Raw genomic sequence first — 25,614 nt, 5'->3', positions numbered from 1 at the left:
ATTTGCATTATCCTAACAAAACATTTACTTTATTCATATCTCTTTTATATATCTCATCGGTCCTGACACACACACCCCTGTAAATTTGGACACCTCCCCTAATTTCAATTCCTGGGGAAACCACTTTTTAATGAGACCCTCATGGGTTCTGGCGTGGGGTGTCAAGTGACAACCAGGGGTGTGTGGTCGGAGGATTTATTTTTCCGGTATTGAAGCAGGTTTTCTGGAGGTATCTGGATAGCCTGTTCCATGATGCAATCTACTTCTCTGGTGGAGTGTCCTTGTTTGATGAAGGTGGTTTTAAATGTGTTATGGTTTGTATCCTGGACTTTCTCCTGGGACCATATTGTGTTGTAATTTGCAGGATCATCCAGCTTATCACAGTTCTGTGCTTCCACTTGAATAAACTGTTTTATTCAATGGCATATTTGATCTTGATGAATCCAAAGGGATCTGTTTTCTGCACTTTTTGAGATGAGCACAAATCCTCTCTCTTTCGTGCTACTTACCAACTCTTGATAAAATTTATATTTTACTTCAGAAGAATTATCTACTTTCATTACTTCAGTCTATTCAGTTACTTGTTTCCTACATTTCGTTCAGCTGTAGACAGGCTGAGTCATACTAATGCATATACTAAACCATACTAATCACTTCTTGGCATTATTGTTCAGTAGCTTTCAGATTTACAGCAGTTAGAATGAGAAACAGCCACCTAGTGAATTCAACACTGTGAAAGAGTTGTTTGCCAATCTTATCAAGAACCATATTATCAGATACCCTGTCTACCTTCCAGAAGTCTCTAGGTGCTAGCAAGCCAACTTCCGTGATAGTTAAGAACTCCACTCACTGCCCTCTTCAAATCCAGTGACAGTTGATTCTAAACATGCATCTCTCTCCAGTCATCAGTGACTCCTCCCATTTCTCCTTCAGGCTTGTAGAGAGAGCTATGAACATTCTTACTACTTTCAAAAGACATGACAAAAACTTTAATGGTCTTATCACTTTTAGCATACAGAATACTTAAAAAGCTTGAAATTAGAGACTCATGTTTCTAAGATAAACAACTTCCAAATTTCTGTATTGTTCATGTAACTACTTCAGAGTAACACAGAAGTTTAAAAAAAAAAAAAATGAAAAAAGCCAAACCTCTTTTATCTCACCAGGGTTAAAGATTTTTTCAGAAACAAAAGTTAAAACGTTGAAGACTTTCTCGCAACCCTGGATTGTACAGTTTACTATCAAATCTGGCGAAACACCCTATATCAAGGAGGCATACAACTGTTATTTCTTCCAGATGTGTCCCCCTCCCTTCTCTGGACTGAACCCCAGCTGTCAATCCCTCTACAGTCATCATTTTCAGTTAGTCAATGGAAAAGCCAAGACAGTGAACCATTTATTTCCAATGAAAAAGAAACAGAGTACTCAAAGGGCCTAGGAGTTTTGTCTGTAATTTTGATGGGTTGGGAGTCTTATAGGTTGACACTGTGCTGATTTGAATCTTTTTGTCTCTACATAAATAATTAATTGTATATGTACATTGAGTCTAGAATGGGCACATTCTATGGATTTAATAAAGAAATAAAATCAAAACAATGTAAATTCTTTTTTCTTGTATAGACAGGATGATTCAAACATTACACCCCCTAATTTTGCGGTCAGACAGGGCACAATGCTCCCCACTAGAGATATTTTACCAGAAAAGATAATGTAACCAGAAGACATGATAAAAACATATGTGATCTTTATACCTGTAACCCATATATTAGTGATGACAAGGTAATATAATGCACTCTGATATCAACAGAAGCAACTGCAGAATTCAGACAAAGCCTTTTCTCCATCAGGGGCCTCATCCTTTGTCAGCAATGGGAATTATTTGTACCCTATAAGGCAGCATTGGGCCACAGGTTGGCACAGCTGTATAAAAGGATTTACCGAGTCTGACCTGAATACAATGCAGTCACATGGATGGAGGAGGATTATAACATAAACCACATAGCAACAGCCCTTGCGACAGATAAGATGACCTTTTTGCTACAAGTCTCCCCCTTCTAATCACCTTACCCTACCTGCCAATCCCTCAGAAATCAAATAATTATTCTGGTACACGCAAGCAAATGCAAGCTTCACATCTCTGCCATGCAGTCAGACAGGATGAATTACCCATTCCCAAAGTTACAAAGCAATAAAAGTGTAGGAGGGAATGAGACCATCTCTCTGGCTTTGTCTACCCTGGTAGCATGTAGGACATGGGCGGCGTGTAATGGGGAGGATGGGGAGCTGTGGCAGATTACTACATAGGCCTAATGGGCCCATGCCCAGGGGCTCTGGTCAATTTGGGGGGCCCCCAGAAAAATCTCCCTCTACAACGGCCCCACGGATGGGGGGAGCCCTTGCTCCCTGCCAGGGCCGAGGCAGGGGCACAGAGCTTTCCTGGGCTCGGGGCCACAGCTGGGGCAGGAGGGGGGTGGAAAGGAGTGAGGGGGCGGGGCTTCAGGGGGAAGAGGTGGAGTGGGAGTGGAACAGGAGTGAAACCACAGGGGAAGGAGCAGAATAGGGGAGGGGCTCCAGGCTTGGAGCTCCAACACTGCACCGCCCAGCTGGGAGGGGATGGGGGAAGATGCTCTGTGCTCAGAGCTCTGGCCAGGGCCGAGAGCTCCGTCATGGTCCCAGCTGGGGCTGAGAGCTCAACCCCGGCCAGGGCTGAGCTCTCAGCCTCCCACTTGTGGCCCAGACTGAACTCTCAACCCCTCCTTGCCCCGGCAGGGGCTGTGGAGGGGGCTGAGAGCAGTGGGCATGGGCGGGGCCTTGGCCAGAAAAGGCACAGCAAGGGGCTAGCCTCCCCAAGGGGAAGCTTCACCCGTTGCCCATGATGTAGGATACATGTAGCTATACACCACAATGAAAAACAGGTTCCATCCACCCTGCAGTGTAGCAACATGCAGCAGTGAAAGGCTTGGGCAGGGGGGAGGCAGCAGGGAAAGACTTTCGCTGCCGGCAGGACATTAAACTGCTAAAAATAGCAGAGTAGACATAGGCTGCACTGCTTCGTTGTGTAGAGAGCCATGTAGGGTACATACCCTAAGGCTCTGTCATGTCTTTACTCACCTAAACAGTGCCTCTCCATCTACACTGTTATTCACACTCAAGCTGGGGGGCATGCAGTGTACGTACTCTTCATGCCACCATAAGTGTAGACATAGTCTCTATTAGAGATCTGTACATCTCTCCCAGCTGGCTCCTTTTGGAGGTGCTCTCATGAGCTGTGTGGCAATAGCAAGAACCAATGCTGATGTTCAAGCCACACGTGAGCTGCTTTTGGAATTGGCGAGAAAGCACAGGCATCATCATTTCATAAGAAGACAAGATCTGTGGATCACCTCAGCACATAACAAATTATTCGGGTACTACTGGAGGAAAATTCCATTCACTATGCATGGGCCAAGTACTGACGACATGAACAACTACAATGCTCTTTTAATGTTGCTTACATCTCAAAATTATATACACCACACAGTGAATTTACATATGTGTATTTGCCCCATCTATTTCCAACCATCTTAGATGTTGCCCAAAACATCTAACGTCAGATACAGCTTTAAGAGAACAAGAAACATTTTGATTAACTTGTTTTCCCTTAGCAGGAAGGCTACTCCTAGTGGAATTGAGGTGTGCACAATAAATGTTATTTAAAGCCCAGCCCTGTTCCTACTGATCTGTTGAATCATAGAATCTCAGAAGATTAGGGTTGGAAGGGACCTCAGGAGGTCACCTAGTCCAACCCCCTGCTCAAAGCAGGACCAATCCCAACTAAATCATCCCAGCCAGGACTTTCTCAAGCCAGGCCCTACAAACTTCTAAGGATGGAGATTCCACCACCTCCCTAGGTAACCCATTCCAGTGCTTCACTACCCTCCTAGTGAAATAGTTTTTCCTAATATCAACCTAGATCAATGCAGTCAGTATCTAAGTAAAAAGCAAAACTACTGACATAATGAGCCAATGATCATGATCTCCATGTTTTGATAGTTTAGTGAAATAATTCTACAGCTCTATGATGAAAGACCACAGACACACAGCTTAGTACACCCCAGCCTTTTTTCACATAGCTGAAAGTTGCTGACTGGCAGCTTTCTAAAATGAGCTCTGATTTTAAACTATTCCTGAAGCAGAATGAGGAAATAAAACAAATGCAACCCAAATAAAGGACTGAACCAAGAACTTCCATGGAAAAAATTACTTACATCCAACGAATCTTCATTCACTAGGATGAGAGACATATTCTGAGAAATAAGCCTGCAGGAGTACCCTGTAAAAGATAAAAACAAGGGTTTCCTTGTAAAAATTACAAATATTTTGATTTCACTTTTGATATAGCACCTTTCATTTGAGGAGCTCTAAGGACCAGATTATGAGCTCCATGGTGAACAGTTATTTACAGGTTTAGTCCATTGTGAGTAACTGATCAGCAATATGAATAATGAATGGAGTGTTTTTTTGTTTGTTTTTGTAAGGGTGGCATAGAGAGACACACATTAACAGCAACGTAAGTCATTTAGTCAGACTACAAGATTTTTCATTGCGCTAGTATATTTTATAGGAGTTATTGAAGACTGACATATGAAAGAATCACTTTAACCAACAACTGAAATGCAACCTCCTCTTGAGTGGAAAATAGCAGCTGTTTAGCAGCATACGGCTGTAATGCACCACATTTAGGTCAGGAAGTAAAGAAGAATTTTGAAAATTGTGATTATTATTATCAAGGATGTTTCTGCCTGATGCTCTTAATAACTTACGTTAAGTATAATTATGGCCCATGATAATATGGCTTTGCAATAATATTTTGGGCAATATTTTACAATGAATACATTTGTGTTGACTAGATAAGGATTACTTTCTACAAATAAAAGAGGTTGGGGGCCAGCAGTGAGACTGTATGCCTCTGTTGAGAAAATTATGAAGCATAGCTAGTAAAACAGAGTTCACAATAGGAAAGCTGCATAGTCCAGGACTTTCTGTGCTATTCCACCCAAAGAGACTCACTATCAGAGAGAGTAATTAAACCTTTTAGTGGGTAATGACAAACAAAAAACAGACTTCATAAGAAAAAACACATAAGGATTATTTCGGCTCCAGTGTAATTCCAGCCTACTACTTCCATTAAGGGGGGAAAAAAGTCCCACATGCTGAATTTAAGGGGGAAAAAATTGGAATTCTTAAATTAGCTCCAGACTGAAGAGCTACATTTTTTATTTTCACTGAAAAAAATGGGATATTACAACTTTAATAATTTCCCTCCATGTCAGACTTATTCTTTCCCCAGGGAACGGCTGCAGCTTTATGCAGTAGACTGTTACAAATTCAGTATAACTAATTCAAAAGGATTTTCTAGTAGTTTTTGATTGGAACAACAGCTGCAACAGTGAGCAGTAATTTTGAAACTGCTGCTCGCTGTTTTATTTTACATCTTTCAAATCAAGCAAGACGCCATTTGACAGCTGGAGCAGGATGAAGAAGTTCTGGAGAAAACGTTAAGCAGTTCTGCTATATGTCTTGGCAATTATGAAGTCAAGAGGGCCCAATCCTGCAACCAGTGAAGTCAATTGAAGTTTCATCATTGAGTTAAATAGGAATAGGATAGGGCTCAGAAACAGGGCACAAAACACAAACCAATCACCATTTTATAAGATTCTTATATATTATGCACAATTTTGGACCTCTAACATCTTAAAATATAACATCAGTGTGTTAAAAGTATAGTAATTTGCACTTAAAGTTGCCAAATGACGTTTATAACTATATATTCTATACAAATGGTTAATATAGTTACTTCTGGCAGTTCTAATATGGCAAATTAAAACTAAAAGTTCAGACACTCCAGTTTGGTAAAATGAGATCAACTTCTGGATCAAAGCTAGGTATAAAATGTCAATCCACACTTGTAAATTGGGGTCTAGATCCTTAATCCAAAAATGTAACTAAGTCCATAAAATGGCTGAGACAGGCACCTCCGGGACTTTTATTTACCTGAAATTAACCATTAAATTAAAGCTAGAAGGGTGCCAGAAGATATGCACAGTAGTTGTAAACCTTTTTACTTACAAGGGAACTTTAAAATGTAATTTAAAACAAGCTTTACAAACATGATTCAAACTGTACACAAAATGTTACTGCTGAACATTAGACTGACTATAGTGATCATTTAAAGGCACAGTTTTAAAAAGGTATCCCTCTGCATCCCAATATTTGCTTTATTTTGAGCATGTGTACAAATTTCAAAAAGATATGAATTAGTGGAAAACAATGCCAGATAAGATTCAGTCAGTCACAGAACAAGCCTATGTAAATCATATGACTTCACTAATTAACATAGACACTATTCTGAAAGGTCTATACTTACATCTGTTGTTGCATTTTACCAGCTATGGCAAATAAAAAGAAAGTGCTTTTGTGGTTGTTGACTATTGTCCTTTGAGGAGCAAGCTGAGATCAACAAACTGATTTTACAGAAGATTCACACCAGATGCAGTGGTAAATGACTCTTAAAAATATTTAGATATTAAGCCATCCACCCTATTTCTACTAGAAATACTACCACCTCAGAAAATTCTGTTTAATCCATTTTAGTACCTTTGAATTCTACAGGTACATTGAGACCTTACACAAGTCCAGTAAGCAAACAATAACTATATGAGTCATGCAGACTGCATCTGAAATTTCACTTACACTAACTGAAGCCAATTTTAAAGCTAAATAATGAAAATTACCGAGTGTCTGAAACTTTGCTAAAGTAATGCAAGTTCGGTCACAGAGTTCCAGAATTTTGGCAAAAGGCCACTCAGAAAATTACTAACAGTCTACCTGCAGATCTGTGTACATAATGGCTCATAGGTCACTTTTGTTCAAACAGCTAAAGGCCTTAAAGTCAGAGCTAATTTGAGGATGCTAAGAAAGTATCTGCTTCAACAAGAAAACAGCACATGTTACTAAGATAGGTAATTCCTAAAGGAAAAAAGCTAATGGCTGTTAGTAAAGATTTGTAAACCCGCAAAGAAAGAAAGGCAAGTGTGAATGGTGCTTTATACAGGCTAACTCTAGCTTTCTTTGAGGACTTTTTGGTAAGGATGATGGTTGCAGACTTTGGCAACAAGATAACACCGGGACTATGTATGTATATACGTGCATGACAGCCTGTCCATTCACAAGACCAGACTGAGTGAAGCTCTGCTTCTCTTCGTCTGATAAGAAGGGCTGAAGGACTTTAGGATTAAGTAGATAGGCTCTTATGTAGTTGCTTGTCCTATATGATATGGTGGCACATCCGTAAGCATGAGAGACAAGTAAACATGTGGGCACAAGTTCCATAAAACAACAGACATTTGCTATGGGATAGAAATCCAAATTAGGAAACTTGGTTCCAATTCCGTTCTGTCTTCCACCGAACTTCCTAAAATTGTTTGGTACTTCAGGATCAGGATTGAGATGCGTGCATTGCTCATCAGCCTTACCAAGAAAATAATTCAAGATCTGGAGAGATGCTGTTCCATTTGTTTCAAACTCATAGGCTGTGTTTTCAAAGAGGCCTCTAAAAATACACGTAAAATATATATTCTTTAAAAATCCATATTTGCAATGCAAACCAGACAGAGAATCAGAAGAACAGCTGCTCCTTTTGTTATATTATTACTATTTATTATTTGTATTGTAGTAGCACCTAGGGCTCTACTCTGGACCAGGACCCCACTGGGTTAGGTGCTGTACAAGCACAATAGGCACGCATGCCTGCTTGCTCAGATAACTGAAGGGTTTTTCATAAGCAAGTTCTTGCACTTGCATACAGTGCAGGCACTTTTTCTAGATGGTCATGGAAAAGCTGGCCTCCTCTACCATGGCACTGGGAATGAGACGGGCTTTTTAAATTTCTTACTAATAACTAGTTGTTTATTTTTGCTGTAGGCTTTCCCTTCTTGTATCTCATTAGAGGGCAGTGCCACATCAGAATAGTCTGTCACAGCATGAAGAGCGGTGAAGTAGAAGCTGGCACCCAGAAAGTTTCTGTAACATCCATTGATGGGTCTCAATGGCATGAAGCAAGACCAACTCTTGCTCCCTCTTATGGGCACGAAGCTGTGAAGCGGTCAATCTACCACAAAAGCACTTTCTTTTTATTTGCCATAGCTAGTAAAATGCAACAACGAATGTCAGTACAGACCTTTCAGAATAGTGTCTATGTTAATTATTGAAGTCATATGATTTACATAGGCTTGTTCTGTGACTGACTGAATCTTATCTGGCATTGTTTTCCACTAATTCATATCTTTTTGAAATTTGTACACATGCTCAAAATAAAGCAAATATTGGGATGCAGAGGGATACCTTTTTAAAACTGTGCCTTTAAATGATCACTATAGTTAGTCTAACGTTCAGCAGTAACATTTTGTGTACAGTTTGAATCATGTTTGTAAAGCTTGATTATACACCTGTAGGTGAAGACAAGTTTGTCACACAGCACAAAAACTATCATTTTCACATAGATGAAGCTGTAGAGGGGTGAGCTGGATAGGTCCTTCCTGAGGACTGTGTTGGTGCAGTCAGTTTGACTCTGCTGGCATGGTGGCAAGGGCTAAGGAAGAAGTGACTCAAGAGATGTGACATTTTCAACATCAATCTCCAGAGTCATCTGAATTCCAGCCAAAAAGGTCATGTGACCATTTATAGACAGATGGAAAAGAACATCCATAGCCCATCCCCCCACCTATTCTGTATTGTCCTTACGGTGGTATTTTAGCGTCTCTGAAAGTTCTCAAGGAAAGGGCCACCACCACTTTCCTGAGGCTCGGTCTACACTAGGAATTTATGTCGGTATAACTACGTCACTCAGGGCTGTGAAAAATCCATACCCTTGAGTGCTGTAGTTATACCAACCTAATCCCTGGTGTAGACAGTGCTATGTCAACGGGAGGGCTTCTCTCGTTGACGTAGCTACCACCTCTTGGGGAGAAGAAGCACCTGCGCCGTCGAGAGAAGCTCTCCCATCAGCATAGATAGGACTTCTTCACTAAGTGCTACAGAAGCACAGCCGCACTGGCATAGCTGCACTGCTGTAAGTGTAGACAAGCCCTTAGAGTATTTACTCCACTATCTAATATGTCTCACTGCAGGACGGTTCTCCTGATATTTCTCCAACATTCTTCTTTCTCTAACTTCATACCATTACTTCAAGTAGTTCCCCTTTGTATCATGCTGAAAAATTCCTCTCCCTCCTTAGTGTACACACTCTGGTAGTCATGACTTAGCCAAGATTCAGAGATTTAGGGTGAAATCCTGGCTTCATTGAAGTCAATGGCAAAATTCCCACTGACTTCAATGGGGCCAGGATTTAACTCATAGTTCCTTTAATCTTTCCTCATATGTCAATCCCTCAGACAATTAATCTTTTTTTTTTTTTGTGCTCTTCTCTGAACTCTCTCCAGTTTGTCCATATCTTTCTGGAAATAAGATACACAGGACTGAATGATATATTCCACAGAAGTCTTTCCCCAGTAGAAATCAATATGATATTTATATATATACACTACACAGGAAAAACTACAATAAAAGAACATTAAGGTTGAAAAGCCAAGCATTCAGATGTTAAGAAATGCCAGAATAAAGGTTCCCTGTGCAACTTTATTTCAGCCCCAATTGTTCATATGCATTATCAAACAGTCTTCAGTCACATCTCATATTTTCCACAGGACCCCTGCCTCAAGATGGACAGTGCTCACTTAATGAGCAGCTATTTCCCCCCCACACACACACACATTGTTCAATGTGTAGCTCTATCCCTTAGTTACTGCAAACTATTCAAACCCTGCTCTGAAGACAAATGAATTTCCTCATGGGCTTTTCTATGGTGCTCATCATTATAGTATATGAGTGTTTCACAATTTATTTTCAGAACACCTCTGAGACGAGGAGGTATTTATTTGCTCTGTTTTGCAGATGGAGAACTGAGGCAGAGAGAGAGATTCAGGTCAAAAGTATTCACTAATTTTGGGTGCGATACCTAGGATCTGATTTTTCAGAGTACTTAGCATCATATAGCACTTTATATGCACAAGCACAGCTCCCGCTGCCTCCAATTGCAGCTCTGTGTAATCAGCACTTCTGCCAATCAGACCCCAGGATCTCAAGTCAGGTACCTAGAAAATGAGAAACACACAATTAGGGTTTGCCTACACAACCCTCAGCAGTGAGCCTATAAGCCTGGGTCAAAAGACTTCCTAAAAATAGTCACCACGCTACAAATAGCTGTGTAGGCATTGCAATTCAGGCTGGAGCTTGGGCTCTGAAGCCTAAAGCGTGAGCCGCAAGTTAAAAGCACTGTTTATACAGCTCTTTTTAGCATGGTCGTGTGAGTCCCGCAAGCCTGAGTCTGTCAACTCAGATTTGGAGGTTTGCTGCCATGGGCTGCTGCCGGCTGTGCAGACATACCCTCATTGACTACTCTGAAAAATTTGGTTTAAGTGACTTGATTAGCATCACATAGGAACTAGAATCCAATGTACCAGGGCAGCATTCAACTGCCTTCTCTTTCTGTAATCCCCTGGCTCATTCACTACACATCTCCCAACTGGTGCAAAAAATTAAGCAATGGCCCTACAACAGACTCCTTCAGTACACAATCGATTCATCCTCAGAGCAGGTCTGTCCTATGCACTGAATGAGGCAGATATTCTGTGGAAGAAATTGTATATGATCATGTAATTGAAGACAGTATCATAATGCATACGCACCTGGGTCTGAATTAAGGTTTCACAGGCAACCTTAATTGTGGTATTTTCTAAGTTTTAAGTGCTTGACTTTGCAACTTTGATAATGTTCTTTTAACGGATTTTTGTGTATACTTTTCTATACTGAAAAAAACAGCTGAAAAAAAACCAAACTTCATCATATGCATCATATTGACACCCACATGGGTCACCAGCAGGGTTGAAACCTTTACAACCATAGCACAGCTCTCTGCCACTTGTGCTAATGGAGTAGGTGACAGCAGAAGTTGTCATTCTCTGTGTGGACAAGCACTAACTAGAGGTGATACACACACACTTTGCAGAGGGTTTCACAGATATTTGCTGCAGCAGAGGAATGGTGAGACTCAGGAACGTTGGGTTGCATTCCAGGCTCTGGAGGGGAGTGAGCTCTAGCTCTAGCCCCCAAGCTTGACCCTTTCTGTCACATCCCTTCCAAACTGGCCCTGTCCCAACCTTGTCTTCCCCACTTTAGCTCCTCATCCCAGTCCCAATCTCCCTGATTACCCAGCCCCAGTCTCCATTCCTCAAGCTCCTCATCCCAAACCAAGTCTCCTTTGCCCAGTAAATCCTTGCCTCACCCCCTGGATTTTAAAATCTGAGTCTTCTTGTACAGCTATTCCCAGTCCCTATCCCCATCCTCTAGCTCCTGAACCCTAGTCTCTTTGCCTAGCCAGTCTCTCCTTCCCTCCCACTTCCTCATCTGCTCTGTCTCTCTTCCCTCCAATCTCCAGATACACTCCACATCCCCATGTTCCCTATCCCTCCTGACTCCCATTCCCAATCTCCATCCCTAGACTCCTTGTCCAATCTCAGTTCCCCTCTTTCCCATCCAAGCTCCTTGTCGAAGTCTTTGCCCAGCCAATCACAGTTCTTCCCCCTCACCTCAACCACTCAACAGATCAGTTGTTGCTCCTTCTCCCAACTTCTTCCCACAACGCCACTTGTTCCCAGTCCAGTCTCCCATGGCAGGTTCCTTGTCTCGACCTATTTGCCCCCAGAACCAATTCTTGCCCCTTTGCCTTCCAATCAGGCAGCTTCCTCCTCCACACTGCCTGGGCTCAGAAGTGGGGCATTAGGAAAACAAGAGAGCAGCTTCCCACCCTCAGTTCATGTGCCTGCCTGACCCTGGCCCAGCCACAGGTGCCCAAAGCTGCAACTGCAGGTAAAGTCCTGCTTAGCCCTGGGCTGTAGCATGGCCAGTGTGGATGGAATCTTTGGAGAATTAGCTCCAAAGCTCTAGCAAGTCTCTGGACATATGCAAACGGACTTTTCAAAGGCTTAGGGCTGGTCTACACTAGAAACTTACATCAGCATGAATTCAAGAGCTCTGAAGGACCTCAAGAATTAGGTGGCAGACCAGCTCTCAAAAAATATGGGAAAGCTCATTAAAACGAGCTATGGTGTCCACCCTTCTCCCATTACTACCCATCTGTGATGGGGTGCACCGACCCCATGCTAGGCTTGAAGGGATTAAAGGACAATACTAGGTCCAGGTAACCCCGCCCCTCCACACCTGCAGAGAATGCCCCAACTGGAGAAGGGATCAACTCAGCTCGGAAGGCTGGGGAGGAAGACAGACCTACTGGAAGGGCTCCTGGACAAGAGCACCGGAGAAGTCTGCTGAGAGGAAGAAGACTGTATGTTGAGCGCAGTTGGGGCTGAATATTTACTTATCTTTTCTTTTTACCTTATATTGGACTTTGAGCTGGGGGAGAGAAGCAGATGGTAGGAAGTGACCAAGGGAGAGTAACTCAGGGGGACTCAGGGTCAACAGTGTCTGGCATCCTAATTAGGGCCCTGGGTCAGAGCCCTGTGGAGTGGGAGACCCCAGGCTCCCCTACCAACTAGCCCCAGTGCAGGAGGGGCTTAAGTCTCATGCCCACTTCATTCCCCATCTGGTAAGAAGAGAGACTGGACTGAAAGACTTTCCCACTGGGAAGTGGCACTAGGTGTCAAGAACTTTTTCATACAAACTGATTTCCCCCTACTGCTGGAATGCTACTTTCACCTTCAAATATACAAACTAGACTGCACCTTAAACTCTAATTAACATTTTTCATTCAATGGAGGTTACAATGGCTTCTTAGTCACTAACACCAGTTACCTTTAACGCACACATTTGCTACATATCTTCATAGTTCTGTATCAGGTGAATTCAAAGCAAAATAAAATATGAAGGTTGCTGTTGCTACCTATGTTGAGAGCTGTTTCCTGTTTGTCCCCTGTCAGGATCCATATCTTGATTTCTGCTTTCATTAGTGTTGCTATAGTTTCTGGAACACCTGCTTGAAGGCGGTCCTCAATGGCTGTAGCTCCAAGAAGCAGTAAATCCTAAAACAAACATAAGAATTTGAGGGGTTGTTTTCTTTAGGCAAATATCAGCTTAGACCACACTTAAAAGGGAATTAATGCCTGCATGCTGCACCTCATCACTAATACAGTGTTTTGACAAGAGATGAAGAAGTTACTCACCGTGTGCAGAAACAATGGTTCTTCAAGATGTGCCCCCCTATGGGTACTCCACTGTAGGTGTGCCTGCGTCCTTCTGCTGCTGATCAGAGAACTTCAATAGCAGTGTCCAGTAAGCCCACACATCCCCTGTCTCTCCTCGTGCTGTGCCCGAGGCTAGTCAGTGCGTGTGGACTAACCCCTCTAAGTTCCTTCTCTAGCACAGAGTCATTGACAAGAACTCCAAAGTAGAGGGAAGAGGGTGGGTTGTGGAGGGACACACATCTTGAAGAACCATTGTTACTGCAGAAGGTGAGTAACTTCTTCTTTGAGTAGTATCCCTATGGGTGCTCCACTGTAGGTGACTCCCAAGCAGTATCGTTTCTGGAGGGCCGGGACTTCAGAATCTGGTCCATTACAGATGGCAGTACTGTGGAGCCAAAGATGGCGGTGGAGTCTCTGGTGATCACATAGTGTTCTGTGAAGGTGTGGGCTGACACACATGTCGCCGCTCTACAGATCTCCGAGATAGGAACATTCTTGAAGAAGGCAATGGATGAGGAAATCAACCTTGTGGAGTGTGTACAAACAGTCTGGAGGGGTCATACTGCAAACTTGGTAACACTGTCTGATGCAAGTTGAGACCCATTTGGAAACCCTTTGGGCTGATACTGCTGAGCACTTGGATCTTTTCAAAACAAAGAGGAAAAGCTTAGGGGACTTCCTGAAAGCCTTAGTCCTGTCCAGGTAGCAGGCCAGGGCTCTCCTGACATCGAGGGTATGCAATATAGCCTCCCTGCTGTCTCGGTGAAGCTTGGGGTAAAAGATTGGAAGGTGAATCAACTGATTCATGTGAAACGGGGAAGTAACCTTAGGGATGAATTCTGGATGTGGCCTAAGAGTAACCTTGTCAGTGAAGAATATATAGGGGGGATGCACCATCAGAGCAGTTCTCTATCCTATTCTCATGCACAAGGAAATCACTATCAGAAAGGCCATTTTCATGGAAAGGTATGTCAGTGAATAGGTGGCCATAGGTTCAAAAGGAGGCCTAGTCAAAGCTTTCAGTACCAAGCTTAGGTCCCACATGGGAGTCAGAAGTTGAGGTTGTGGGAAAAGGTTTATTATACCCTTGAGGAACCTGGATGTGACAGCACTGAGTACCTCTCAACAGGGTGGTGGAAAACTGTTATAGTTGCTAAGTGAACCCTGAGACAGCTTAGAGATAGACCCTATTTCATTAGGGTCAATTCATAGTCTAGGTAGGATATGTGGAAGAGTCACAGATGTTGGGGAGATTTGTTAAGAAGAGCACCAAATCATGTTTGCCAGTAAGTATGTCAAGTCAAGGACTTTCTGCTGTGCAACAGAACCTCTTGTACCTCCCTTAACAGGAGCTTTCTAGATGTTGGACCCAAGCAGAAGCCATGCCTTGAGGTGGAGAATCCCCAAGTCGGGATGTAGGGTACGTCCTCTGTTCTTTGAGAGGAGGTTCAGAATGGCTGGGAGAGGGATTGGTGGGCACGTTGTGAGCTGTGACAAGTAAGGGTACCAGGTCTGCTTTGGCCAAGTAGGAGGAATCAGAATGACGTGGGCTCCGTCTTTATGTTCTACGGGACCTTCAATAGTAGGGGAAATGAAGGGAAGGTGTTATTATACTGACAGATGAAGAGAAGGGAGTTACCGTACAAGTGGAGAACCAGTGTTGACAGGGCCAATTCAATCAGGGTGGATGTAGTCCACTCCCAATAATTGATGAGGAGGTGTCAATACCAGGAGAGGGAAAGTTGCTTTTTGTAGTGAGCCAGACACTTCCAGTCCCTATTCAAGCCCAAATTAATGGTGTTAAATTTGCATATGAATTTTGGTTCTGCAGTTTCTCTTTGAAGTCTGTTTTTGAGGTTTTTTTGTTCAAGTATGGCTACTTTTAAATCTTTTAAATCTGTTATAATGCCTGCATCTGTAATTTTCACTCCATGCATCTGAAGAAGTGGGTTCTTTACCCATGAAAGCTTATGCCCAAATAAATCTGTTAGTCTTTAAGGTGCCACCGGACTCCTTGTTGTTTTTGTGGATACAGACTAACAAGGCTACCCCCTGATACTTGACATCAGGCCTGAGAGCCATCTTCATGAAGATGGTCATCTGTCAGAGCTCTCTGTGCTTACGAGATCGTGGAGTGAGTTGTTGGCAAAGACCACACTTTTGCTGGATGTGGCCTTCCCTGAGACAGTGAATGCACTGGGAGTGCTTGTCTGCAATCGGGATCGCCTCTTTGTAAGTAAGGCACTTCTTGAAGCCTGGGAAACCAAGCACACCCCATTGGTGGGGTAGGGTCCCCAGTGGGGGAGAAAAGAGAGGGGAAAAATAAAGTATTTTTTAATTATTATTTTCAAGGGTAAAATAAGAAAGGAGAAAAAAACTATAACTATAACTAGGAGACTAACTAGTTATAGATATATAAAATAAAGCAATAGTCTTATAATAGCTCTGTCTCTAGCCATGGGCAGTTGAGAAGGAACTGAGGAGGGTTCGCCCGTGCGTGCTGACTAGCCTCATAGCGCAGCACGAGGAGAGACAGCACATGTGCAGGCCTAGTGGACACTGCTACTGAAGTTCTCCAATCAGCAGCGCAGGGACACGAGCACACCTACAGTAGAGCACCCATAGGGTCACTACTCAAAGGAGAAATACAGTACGGTAATTTTTTGTGTGGTTCTTCTATTTCCTCTGCGTACAATCCACATTTTAGAGGTGTATAATGGAGCCAAATGTTTCTGGTGCATTCATTAATCACCATAGCAATATGCTTGAATGGTCACAATCTGTATTTCTTAAGCTCACAAAACAGAAATCACCTAGCGTCACATCATTTAAACTATTTCCCCTCCCATAAAATGTACACACAGCCTGCATACAATCACTCAAGGCTAAAATTAGTGCAATTATTTACGGACATAATCACATCATATGTAACACAAATGGAATGAATATTGAACAATCCAAGTATCTGTACTGTATATACATATACCATATTCCTGGAAAGAAAAAGAATGTCTCATACAACTAGTTAGTGCTACAGAGCTTTGCATATTTTTCTGAAATTTTAGGGCCACTGCAGGAAAAGATTTGGCCATGTTACAAAAAATATGGCAGACAAAATGCTGCAGAAGTAAAAGCAGCAAACTCTGCCAAATAAAGCCGCAGTCCTATCTGCCAGTTTTAACCCTGAAAGCATTTAAGTAATTCATCAGCCAAAGGAGAGGAGATTTTTTATACATTTTGTAATCATTTAACTTAGTTATTTGTAACTTTACAGATATTGTACAGGAAAAATTTCAGCAGCATAGACTGAAAAAAGTGTCTTTTGGATTGAGAATTAGAAAAATAAATATGAAAACTGGAGTGGATACAACAGTAGAAAAGTGAGAAAGAGCAAGAGTGTGCATACGTGTGTGTAATATATACATATATTCCAGCAGCTGTATTTATTAATTCAACATGTGATACATTTAGCAAAATAATTCTGCTTGAAGACTATGAAACTAGTCACATGCATAAGGTAAGCAGGATTTAGCCCTCAGCAGCATAAACGTCTGCAGTTGTTACCTTTTCAATGATCTCATAGCACTCCTCCAGCTTTTGAGTTCTGTCTTTCAAAATTGTGCTGGTTTCATTATAAACATTTAACCACTCTCGATAAGAATTTTCTGACAGGTCTGCATATGCAATGCACAGAGTCCTCAAACCTACAAAACAGAATATAGATGTTGCACACATTAACCTACTGATGGGGAGGATCGCATCATTAAAATCCTTCTATTGAATGAACCAGCTGATGCTAAACACCTGGTCCCTTCACTGGAGTCAATGAAAGTTTTGCACACACAAGTGCAACATCGAGCTCTAGAAAGGCAAGACAATCTCCCAGTAAAGTTTGGAAACATTTGGATTTTTCCACCAACTTCACCCAAATGGGGCAGATTATGAATTTACTGACACTGGCATAAATCTAACCAATTACATTGACTACCCTGGATTTACACCAGTATAATCAAGATCAGTAGCTGGCCTAACATGCACAAACCTCTCCCCAATTTTCAGTAATCTAGTAATACTGGAGCAACAACAGTGTCATCTTTCATCTAATTTTCCATTTGAGGCTGAAAGTGATTTGTTTTAAATGTTAATTACTATAAGTTACACAACCCCAATGAGGTTGGTAAATATGATCATTATTATATTTTAACAGCAGGTATTTCACATATGCAATGCTACTCATCCCAAATTATTGCTCATCCCAATACTTCCTTTCAGAGAAGAGAATGTATTCTCCCCCTCCATGCATGCATATAACTCATAGCTATATGAACGGGAGTTACACCTACACAATACATAGAGAATAGGCCCCTTGGAGTATGAAAGAGATCGTTTTATTAGACGGCTGATCAAGTTTAACATATATGAGACTACAAAATAAGTTAACCTAATGTACACTGGCATACAGCTATTGCAGTTATTAAATTGCTTGTGTGTGTGTGTGCACACGTGGCACCTTGTGTCAGCACGTGGCACCTTGTATTGATTGTACTGTCAGTGTGGGGCATTGTGGCATGGCTCCTGAAAGCCAGCAACAGTTGATGTAAGCGTCAACCTAATTATAGAAACTGTGACTCTACGCTGCTCAGGGAGGTGGTGTTACTGAATTGGCATAGAGAAGCACTTACGTCAGCGGGAACCAAATTTAAATGAAGACTCTTCCACAGCTAGGTCAACACAAGGCATCTTACATCAACCTAACGGTGTAGTGTAGACCAGGCCTAAGTAATGATTTTTATTCTGGCATGGGTCAATCAGCAAAAGGAGGAAGCATGCCATATAAAATAGAAAGGCTTTATTATTTGGGGTTAGGGGAGTTCAAAGAACAAACTGGAAAAAATAGGACTTAGGAAAAAATAACCATCAATTCATGTTTTTACAGTAATAAAGTAAAAGGTATATAAAATGAACAAAGCCCATATCCCTTTTAGCGCTTCCTTGTGAATGAATGTGTCATGGATTTGTTACCAGTAAAATAAAAAGTTGGCATGTTTGATTTTAGATTGTAAGCTCCTAGGGGCAATGCCAGTGAGCCAGATTCAGACATGAATCTACATGAGTTGAAGTTGTAATGCACATCTTTTTCTCGGCTCTTTCAGCTTGTATGTTACACTAGTTGAGACACTTAGGGCCTAATTCTCATCTCTTCTGATTTTACACTGCTGTAATTCCATTGATTTCAGTGTAGTTACTCCTGATTTACACGTGTAAAAGTGAGATCAGAATCAAGTCCCTACTCTCCCTTATTCTTATGCAAGACTCAGTACTGCTCCCACTGAAATCAGTTTCACCATGATTTCAACAGAAGCAGGATCAGCTTGTAAACTCCTTTTTTAGACTTACACATGGGTAAGTGAGTTTACCTTACATATATGACACATCACCCTATGAATTTGTCTCGGTGTCTTTATTTTTGTCTTGTTCAGCACTGAACAATTTGTTGGCATTTAAAAATTAATACATAAAGTACTAATAATAATTCAAAAAATTGATTCATACTTGCATGTTGTTTCACTTACCTTCTGTGGCAAAGTATTCAAGATGCAATAGTGTTTGCTCCATATACTGGGAATCTTTTGAAAGTCTCTCAAAAATAACATTATCCTATCAAAACCAAATTAAATATAAAGAGTAAATTCACATGTAAACTCTTCACTCCTGTACCTACAATGCACAAGTGTTCAGCCCCTCTATATCTAACTGATGTGAGGTGCCTAAAGTGGACTTGATAATATCTGAAAATGAAAATACATACCATAATGAATTTTGGTTTACCTATGAAATGGATCTAGCTGCTTAGGAAACCAAAGCTGGAATGTTACAGTTTCTACCACCATATATGAACTCCAAGCAGAAGTGAAAAGGGGTGGGATACTGTAATTGCTTTGCAAATACAAAAACACACATTGTTTCTTTAGATTTTTCTTCCCTTACCCCAAACGTGTTACACTGTTATTTAAATTTAGAATACAGTGACAGCAAAGATGGAATGCTCCATTTTGAATTACTGAAGTGAGACTGGGTTTTCCAAGAACAGAAGAGTCCTGAACAATAAAAAACACAGTTCCAACACAGATCCATACTTAAGAGTTTATCTTGTAATTCTTACTCAGGCAAAACTCCCATTTATGTCAACAACAGTTCTGCCTAATTAAGAAGTCAGAACAATAAGCAACATAGGTTGGATTCCGTTGCTGAGAATTGCCTTAGAAGCACCATCCACCACTGCCTGTGGTTATTTCTGGGACTGATAAAGGTCTGGGGTGGAGGGGAAATGCAGAGAGAAAAGTTGCCTGAGAAATCAGGAACAGAAAAAAGGTGTAAAAGACATAAAAGAAAAGGAACTTCATTTTTAATATCTAGATGAACTTCAAATATAGTTGTACATAAATAAATAATTTATAATATCACTTTCATTATTTTATGAGACAAAGACAGGAATATATTCAGGGTTCTGCCCAATAAATGCAAACTCACTTTCAAAAGTTATGGCAACTATTTTTCTTAAAACAAAACAAGTTGATTTTTGGTGTCATTCTTGCCTCCCCTGATCTTGCGATTGTTGCGGCCCCTTTGCTGCTGCTAGAGGGTATTCTCCTGTTCCCACTGAAGTCAAGGCAAAACTTCCACTAACATCTATGGAGCAAGATCAGACCCACAATATCTCTCCTCTTTCTTCTTCCCAATGCTAGTTCTGTGATGGGTAACAGCTGTAACATTCAGCAACACAAAACTGACAGAAAGAGGAAGAAGGAGCACAGCAGTGTGAAAATGCAGATGTCAGACATGGTCAGTTCTGTTGGGTCCAGATTTGTGTGTGACTTTCAAAAGTTTTAAGCAATGTATAATTACAGTGGCCTTGATTCACCTCTGTTATTCCACTTTCGTGTTGGCATAACTCCACTGAAATCAGTGGAGCTACGCTGGAGTATAGTAGAGATGCATCCAGCCCTGTATTTCAAATGATTTTTTAAAAGTGTGTTTAAAAAAGCACACACACACTGTAGTAAATTAGAGCCTTACGGTAAAACGTCACAAAAGTAGCACTGTTAAAATAAACAGAGATTTAATTCCACATGATAAAACTGAGCCACCCTCCATCACTTTCCACTGAATTTAAAGCCATACCCTGCTGAGGTTGTTGATGCCTCTCATTTTTTACAGTCGTTTCATTTTGATACATTATCCCTCCTGTTGGTGAAAGTAGAAGCACAGCATATTATGAGCAGGGACAACTAGCAGCAGCAGAAGTTCATGAGACAGGCAGGGCTAAATGCTTGAGAACAGACTCCAGTTTTGAAGGTTCAGACCACAGTGTTTAGATGTCTAACTTCCTGACTGTACCTGCACATCAGGGGAGACATCCTGCCTGCACTGAAGTCAATGGCAAGACTCCCATTGACTTTAACGCAGGCAGGATTTCACTTCAGGCACTGAGAGTCCTAAATACTATGTGTGCCTGCAAACAAAATCAGAGAACAGGTTAAGGATCCTTAAAAATTTGGCCCCTAATATGTGCAGCTAACAGATATTCATTAAAGGGACAACATTTCAACATTCTAAAAACCATGTGACTGCTGCAGCAGCTCGCAGTATTTCCACTATTCTCTGTTAGTAGTGGCGGATTACTTACAGCCCCTTTGCAGTACAGACGTAGTCGCCCCGTTGGAGTTCGAACTATTACAGACATTCTCTTTCTGTTACTATGAGAAAACAAACAGTCATTTTGAATTATTTTAATAATAATATAATATATGGAGATATACTGATCTCATAGAACTGGAAGGGGCCTTGAGTCCAGTCCCCTGCTTTCACTAGCAGGACCAAGTACCGTCCCTAATAGTTTCCTCCCCCCCTCCTCCCCGATCCCTAAATGGCCCCCTCAAGGATTAAACTCACAACCATGGGTTTAGCAGGCCAGTGCTCAAACCACTGAGCTATCCCTCCCCACAATTTTCTAATCAGATCTATGGTTCTAGGAGTAAAAGCACAGTCTGATCCACAAGTTTTCTTCCATACGCTTGGCACATTATAAACCAGGTCATACAAAAACACTCGTAAGTGTACAATACATAACAATCTTACACATGCCGTTTCCATCTTCCGATCCTATGCTTCTTTAATCAATATGAACATAAATGGCCTGATTTATAGTAGTTTATGGCATACAGATGCACACCCGCAATTACTGGGACTGCCTAAACTAATCTGGTATTTCTGAAATTGGTAATCTGCATGCACAGATATTGGCTCATGCAATTAATGTAATTACACACACACAAATTAGGCATGAATTGCAAGTGAGAGTTTCTATGCCTAAAACTTTTGAAAATCATGCCCCAAATAATTTACCATAACTTTTCAAAAACAAAGATAAACTCACTGAACACTCCAGTTCAAAAATACAACTGATTATCATATAGAAACATGTATTTTGTTGAACCTGATACCTTGCTCCCAGTGCTGACACACTTCAAGATTGCAAGGGTAGAGTGCTCATCCTCTGAGAAAGAGGGAATGCTTTGCACTGCTTAACTTAGAGAATTTTTTCACTTGACCAGAGCTCAAAGAGCCGGTACTACCACTCCTCTACATTTCTTAAGGAATAAAACTAATGGGCTCCCATCAGGGTCCCACCTAATACAGAAGGATGGTGGCTAAGAAGTGTGTCCTGGAAGTTCAAGGAGGGAGAAGATTTTGTGGAGTGTTGTGTCCAGTTCTGAGTTCCACATTTCAGGAAAGATGTTGGCAAATTGGAGAGAGTCCAGGGAACAGCAACAAAAATGATTAAAGGTCTAGAAAACATGACCTATGAGGAAAGATTGAAAAAATTGGGTTTGTTTAGTCTGGAAAAGAGAAGACTGAGAGGGGCATGATAGCAGTTTTCAAGTACATAAAAGGTTGTTACAAGGAGGAGGGAGAAAAAATGTTTTTCTTAAGTCTGAGGATACAACAAGAAGCAATGGGCTTAAATTGCAGCAAGGGAGGTTTAGGTTGGACCTACCTAAAACTTCCTAACTGTCAGAGTGGTTAAGCACTGGAATAAATTTCTAAGGAAGTTGTGGAATCTCCATCTGTCATAATTATAAAGGGAAGGGTAACAGCTCTCCTGGGTACAGTACTATAAAATCCCTCCTGGCCACAGACTCCAAAATCCTTTTACCTGTAAAGGATTAAGAAGCTCAGGTAACCTGGCTGACACCTGACCCAAAGGACCAATAAGGGGACAAGATACTTTCAAATCTTGGGGGTGGGGGGGGAGGGAGGCTTTTGTTTGTGCTCTTTGTTTGGGAAGTTGTTTGCTCTTGGGACTATGAGGGACCAGACATCAATCCAGGCTCTCCACATCTTTCTGAACAAGTCTCTCATATTTCAAACTTGTAAGTAAACAGCCAGGCAAGGCATGTTAGTTTACCTTTGTTTTCTCAACTTGTAAATGTACCTTTTACTAGGGTGTTTACCTCTGTTTGCTGTAACTTTGAACCTAAGGCTAGAGGGGGGTCCTCTGGGCTCTTTAAGTTTGATTACCCTGTAAAGTTATTTTCCATCCTGATTTTACAGAGATGATTTTTACCTTTTCTTTCATTAAAAGCCTTCTTTTTAAGAATCTGATTGATTTTCCTTGTTTTTAGATCCAAGGGGGTTGGATCTTGATCCACCAGGAATTGGTGGAAGGTAGGAGGGGGAATGGTTAATTTCTCCTTGTTTTAAGATCCAAGGGGTTTGGATCTGTATTCACCAGGGAATTGGTGAAGAGTCTCTCAAGGCTACCCAGGGAAGGGAATTAGCATCGAGAGTGGTGGCAGTGGACCAGATCTAAGCTGGTAGTTAAGCTTAGAAGTTTCATGCAGGCCCCCACATTTGTACCCTAAAGTTCAAAGTGGGGAAGCAGCCTTGACACCATCATTGGAGATTTTTAAGTGCAGGTTAGGCAAACACCTGTCAGGGATGGTCTAGATAATACTTAGTCCTGCCATGAGTGCAGGGAACTGGACTAGATGATCTCTCAAGGTCCCTTCCAGTCTTATGATTTTATGTCTATGTGTGTGTGTGTGTGTGTGTGTAACAAGGCTGAAGGTAATATCACTGTTGTATATGGAAGGCAACACCTTTAACTCTGGACAGCAAAAGATACTAGAAAAACATCAACAGTTTGGAGGGAATTCAGAGAAGAGCAACAAAAATTATTTTAAAGATTTACTTGCAAAAAAAGAATAAAAGCGTATGAGGAAAGAGTTAAATTACCATGGATATGCTAACACTCTATCTTATGCATTTTTGACCCCAAGAAGAATTGGTAGAATTGTTTAAGCAGGTATAACTAGGAGTAATGGGATAAAAATGAAAAAAAAATTAGGCTGAATGTTAGGAAAACTACGTTTGGGGTATATTAGATGGCAGAACAGTCTCCCATAGGAAGTGGTGGTAATCACTTGAATCATTTCTAACTGGACACTCAAGAATATACTGTAGGGAACAATCCTGCGCTGGCAGGGGTATCAATTAGATGACTTAATGGGTGTTTTTCACTTCTAAGTTTTATGTATGTTATTAAGGGACCTAGGCACTGTTCCCACAGATGAAGCAAGAGGGCTGATTTCATGAACCCTGGCAACATGCCAATAAAAAGAATACTATCAGCACACTATAAACTATGCAAACAAACCTCCTGCTTTAGGAGAAATTATTCAACAAATGAATGCAGGGTTCTTCAAAACATACAAAGGGGTGAACAATGGGGACTTTCATGTTCCTCTTAATTTTGCCTTACTAGTAAATTGCATTTTGTGAGTTTCCCCCCAATTTCTAAAACATGGATTGGTTCATCTGACATGCTACAAAGCTAGGCAGAATCTCTCACCACATGGAGTTTTGTGCCTCTTACCAGTAGCAATCTGTGCACTAAAGATTCAGAAAAAATTTCCTAGCAAATAATTAGCTTTATTCGTACATTCAAAACAAAACAAACTACATAAAAAGAACAGTAGGATTTCACAGTAGAGCATACACAAGTCAGGAAATGTCAAAGTTAAGATTGGTCACACAACCTTAACTCTCTCTGCAACTTTAACTCTGCCCCTTGTGCACACACATTCAGTACCGAGTTTGAGTCTCCACTTCTCTACAAGACTTTTACATCAGTCTAAACCCAATGAAATCAAACAAGTTAGACTGGCATAAAACAGAGCGTAGAATTGGATCCTGTGAATGAAGCAGGAGTACATAACAAATAGGGCCCTACCAAATTCACAGTCCATTTTGGTCAACTTCACAGTCATAGGATTTAAAAAATCATAAATTTCATGATTTCAGCTATTTAAATTTAAAATTTCACAGTATTGTAATTGTAGGGGTCCTGACCCAAAAACGAGTTGGGAGGAGGGGAGGTCACGGTATTGCTGCCCTTACTTCTGTGCTGCTGCTAGTGGCGGCGCTGCCTTCAGAGCTGGGCAGCTTGAGAGTGGCGGCTGCTGGCCAGGAGCCCCACTCTGAAGGCAGAGTTGCTGCCAGCAGCAGCACAGAAGTAAGGATGGCATGGTATGGTATTGCCCTTACTTCTGCACTGCTGCCTGCAGAGCTGGGCCCTCAGTCAGCAGCTGCCACTGTTCGGCTGCCCAGCTCTGAAGGTATCAGCACAGAAGTAAGGGTAGCAATACCGCGACCCCCCTAAAATAATCTTGTGATCCCCCTGCAACTCCCTTTTGGGTCAGGACCCCCAGTTTGAGAAACGCTGGTCTCCGCTGTGAAATCATTATAGTATACGGTAAAAGCACACAAAAGACCAGATTTCTCAGGAGGACACCAGATTTCACGGTCCATGACATATTTTTCATAGCCATGAATTTAGTAGGCCCCTAATAATGAATGAGACATGGCTTAGTTCAGAGCCTCAGTTTGGTTGAAATTCTGAGGATATTTTGGAAATAACAGAATGCAATGGTAGAATTAAAGTATATTGTAAATACACAGGCACAATCTTTTGAGCAATCTTAGAATTGGCATGTCCTGACTTTTCAGTACTTCACTTTACAACCTTTTAAAAACAAAAACAAACCAAAAAAACCCCAGTTTTTTGTAGAACTTTGGTTCCTTCTGTGCGCACCTTCAGTCACCATATAGAATGAAGCAGGACTCCGGGTAAGTCCGATAAGATAAAGTACATGGAAGAGCATTTGTCTTCCTTGTCTCTTGGACTGAACTTTCTCCTGACAGGCTCTGCCCTGTTGAGTCTCCTACTCATAGCAGATATGTAGGACACTCTTTT

General features: G+C 41.5%; 1 protein-coding gene across 2 annotated transcripts in view; it reads right to left on the bottom strand.

The window, feature by feature from the left end:
* ATP8A2 (ATPase phospholipid transporting 8A2) overlaps positions 1–25,614 on the bottom strand; it is a 633,600-nt gene that overhangs the window by 423,749 nt on the left and 184,237 nt on the right. For both annotated transcript variants that reach the window (XM_054015410.1, XM_054015411.1), the window contains exons 20-24: positions 20,983–21,052; positions 18,869–18,953; positions 16,860–16,999; positions 12,995–13,133; positions 4,248–4,312 (exon numbers count right to left, since the gene is read on the bottom strand). In XM_054015410.1, the coding sequence (XP_053871385.1) occupies positions 4,248–4,312; positions 12,995–13,133; positions 16,860–16,999; positions 18,869–18,953; positions 20,983–21,052 (499 nt within the window). The remainder of the gene's footprint in view (positions 1–4,247; positions 4,313–12,994; positions 13,134–16,859; positions 17,000–18,868; positions 18,954–20,982; positions 21,053–25,614) is intronic.

The sequence above is a fragment of the Malaclemys terrapin genome, chromosome 1, assembly GCF_027887155.1.
Source record: "Malaclemys terrapin pileata isolate rMalTer1 chromosome 1, rMalTer1.hap1, whole genome shotgun sequence".
NCBI classification, from domain to species: domain Eukaryota; kingdom Metazoa; phylum Chordata; order Testudines; family Emydidae; genus Malaclemys; species Malaclemys terrapin.
This window is presented reverse-complemented; position numbering and strand designations above follow the sequence as displayed.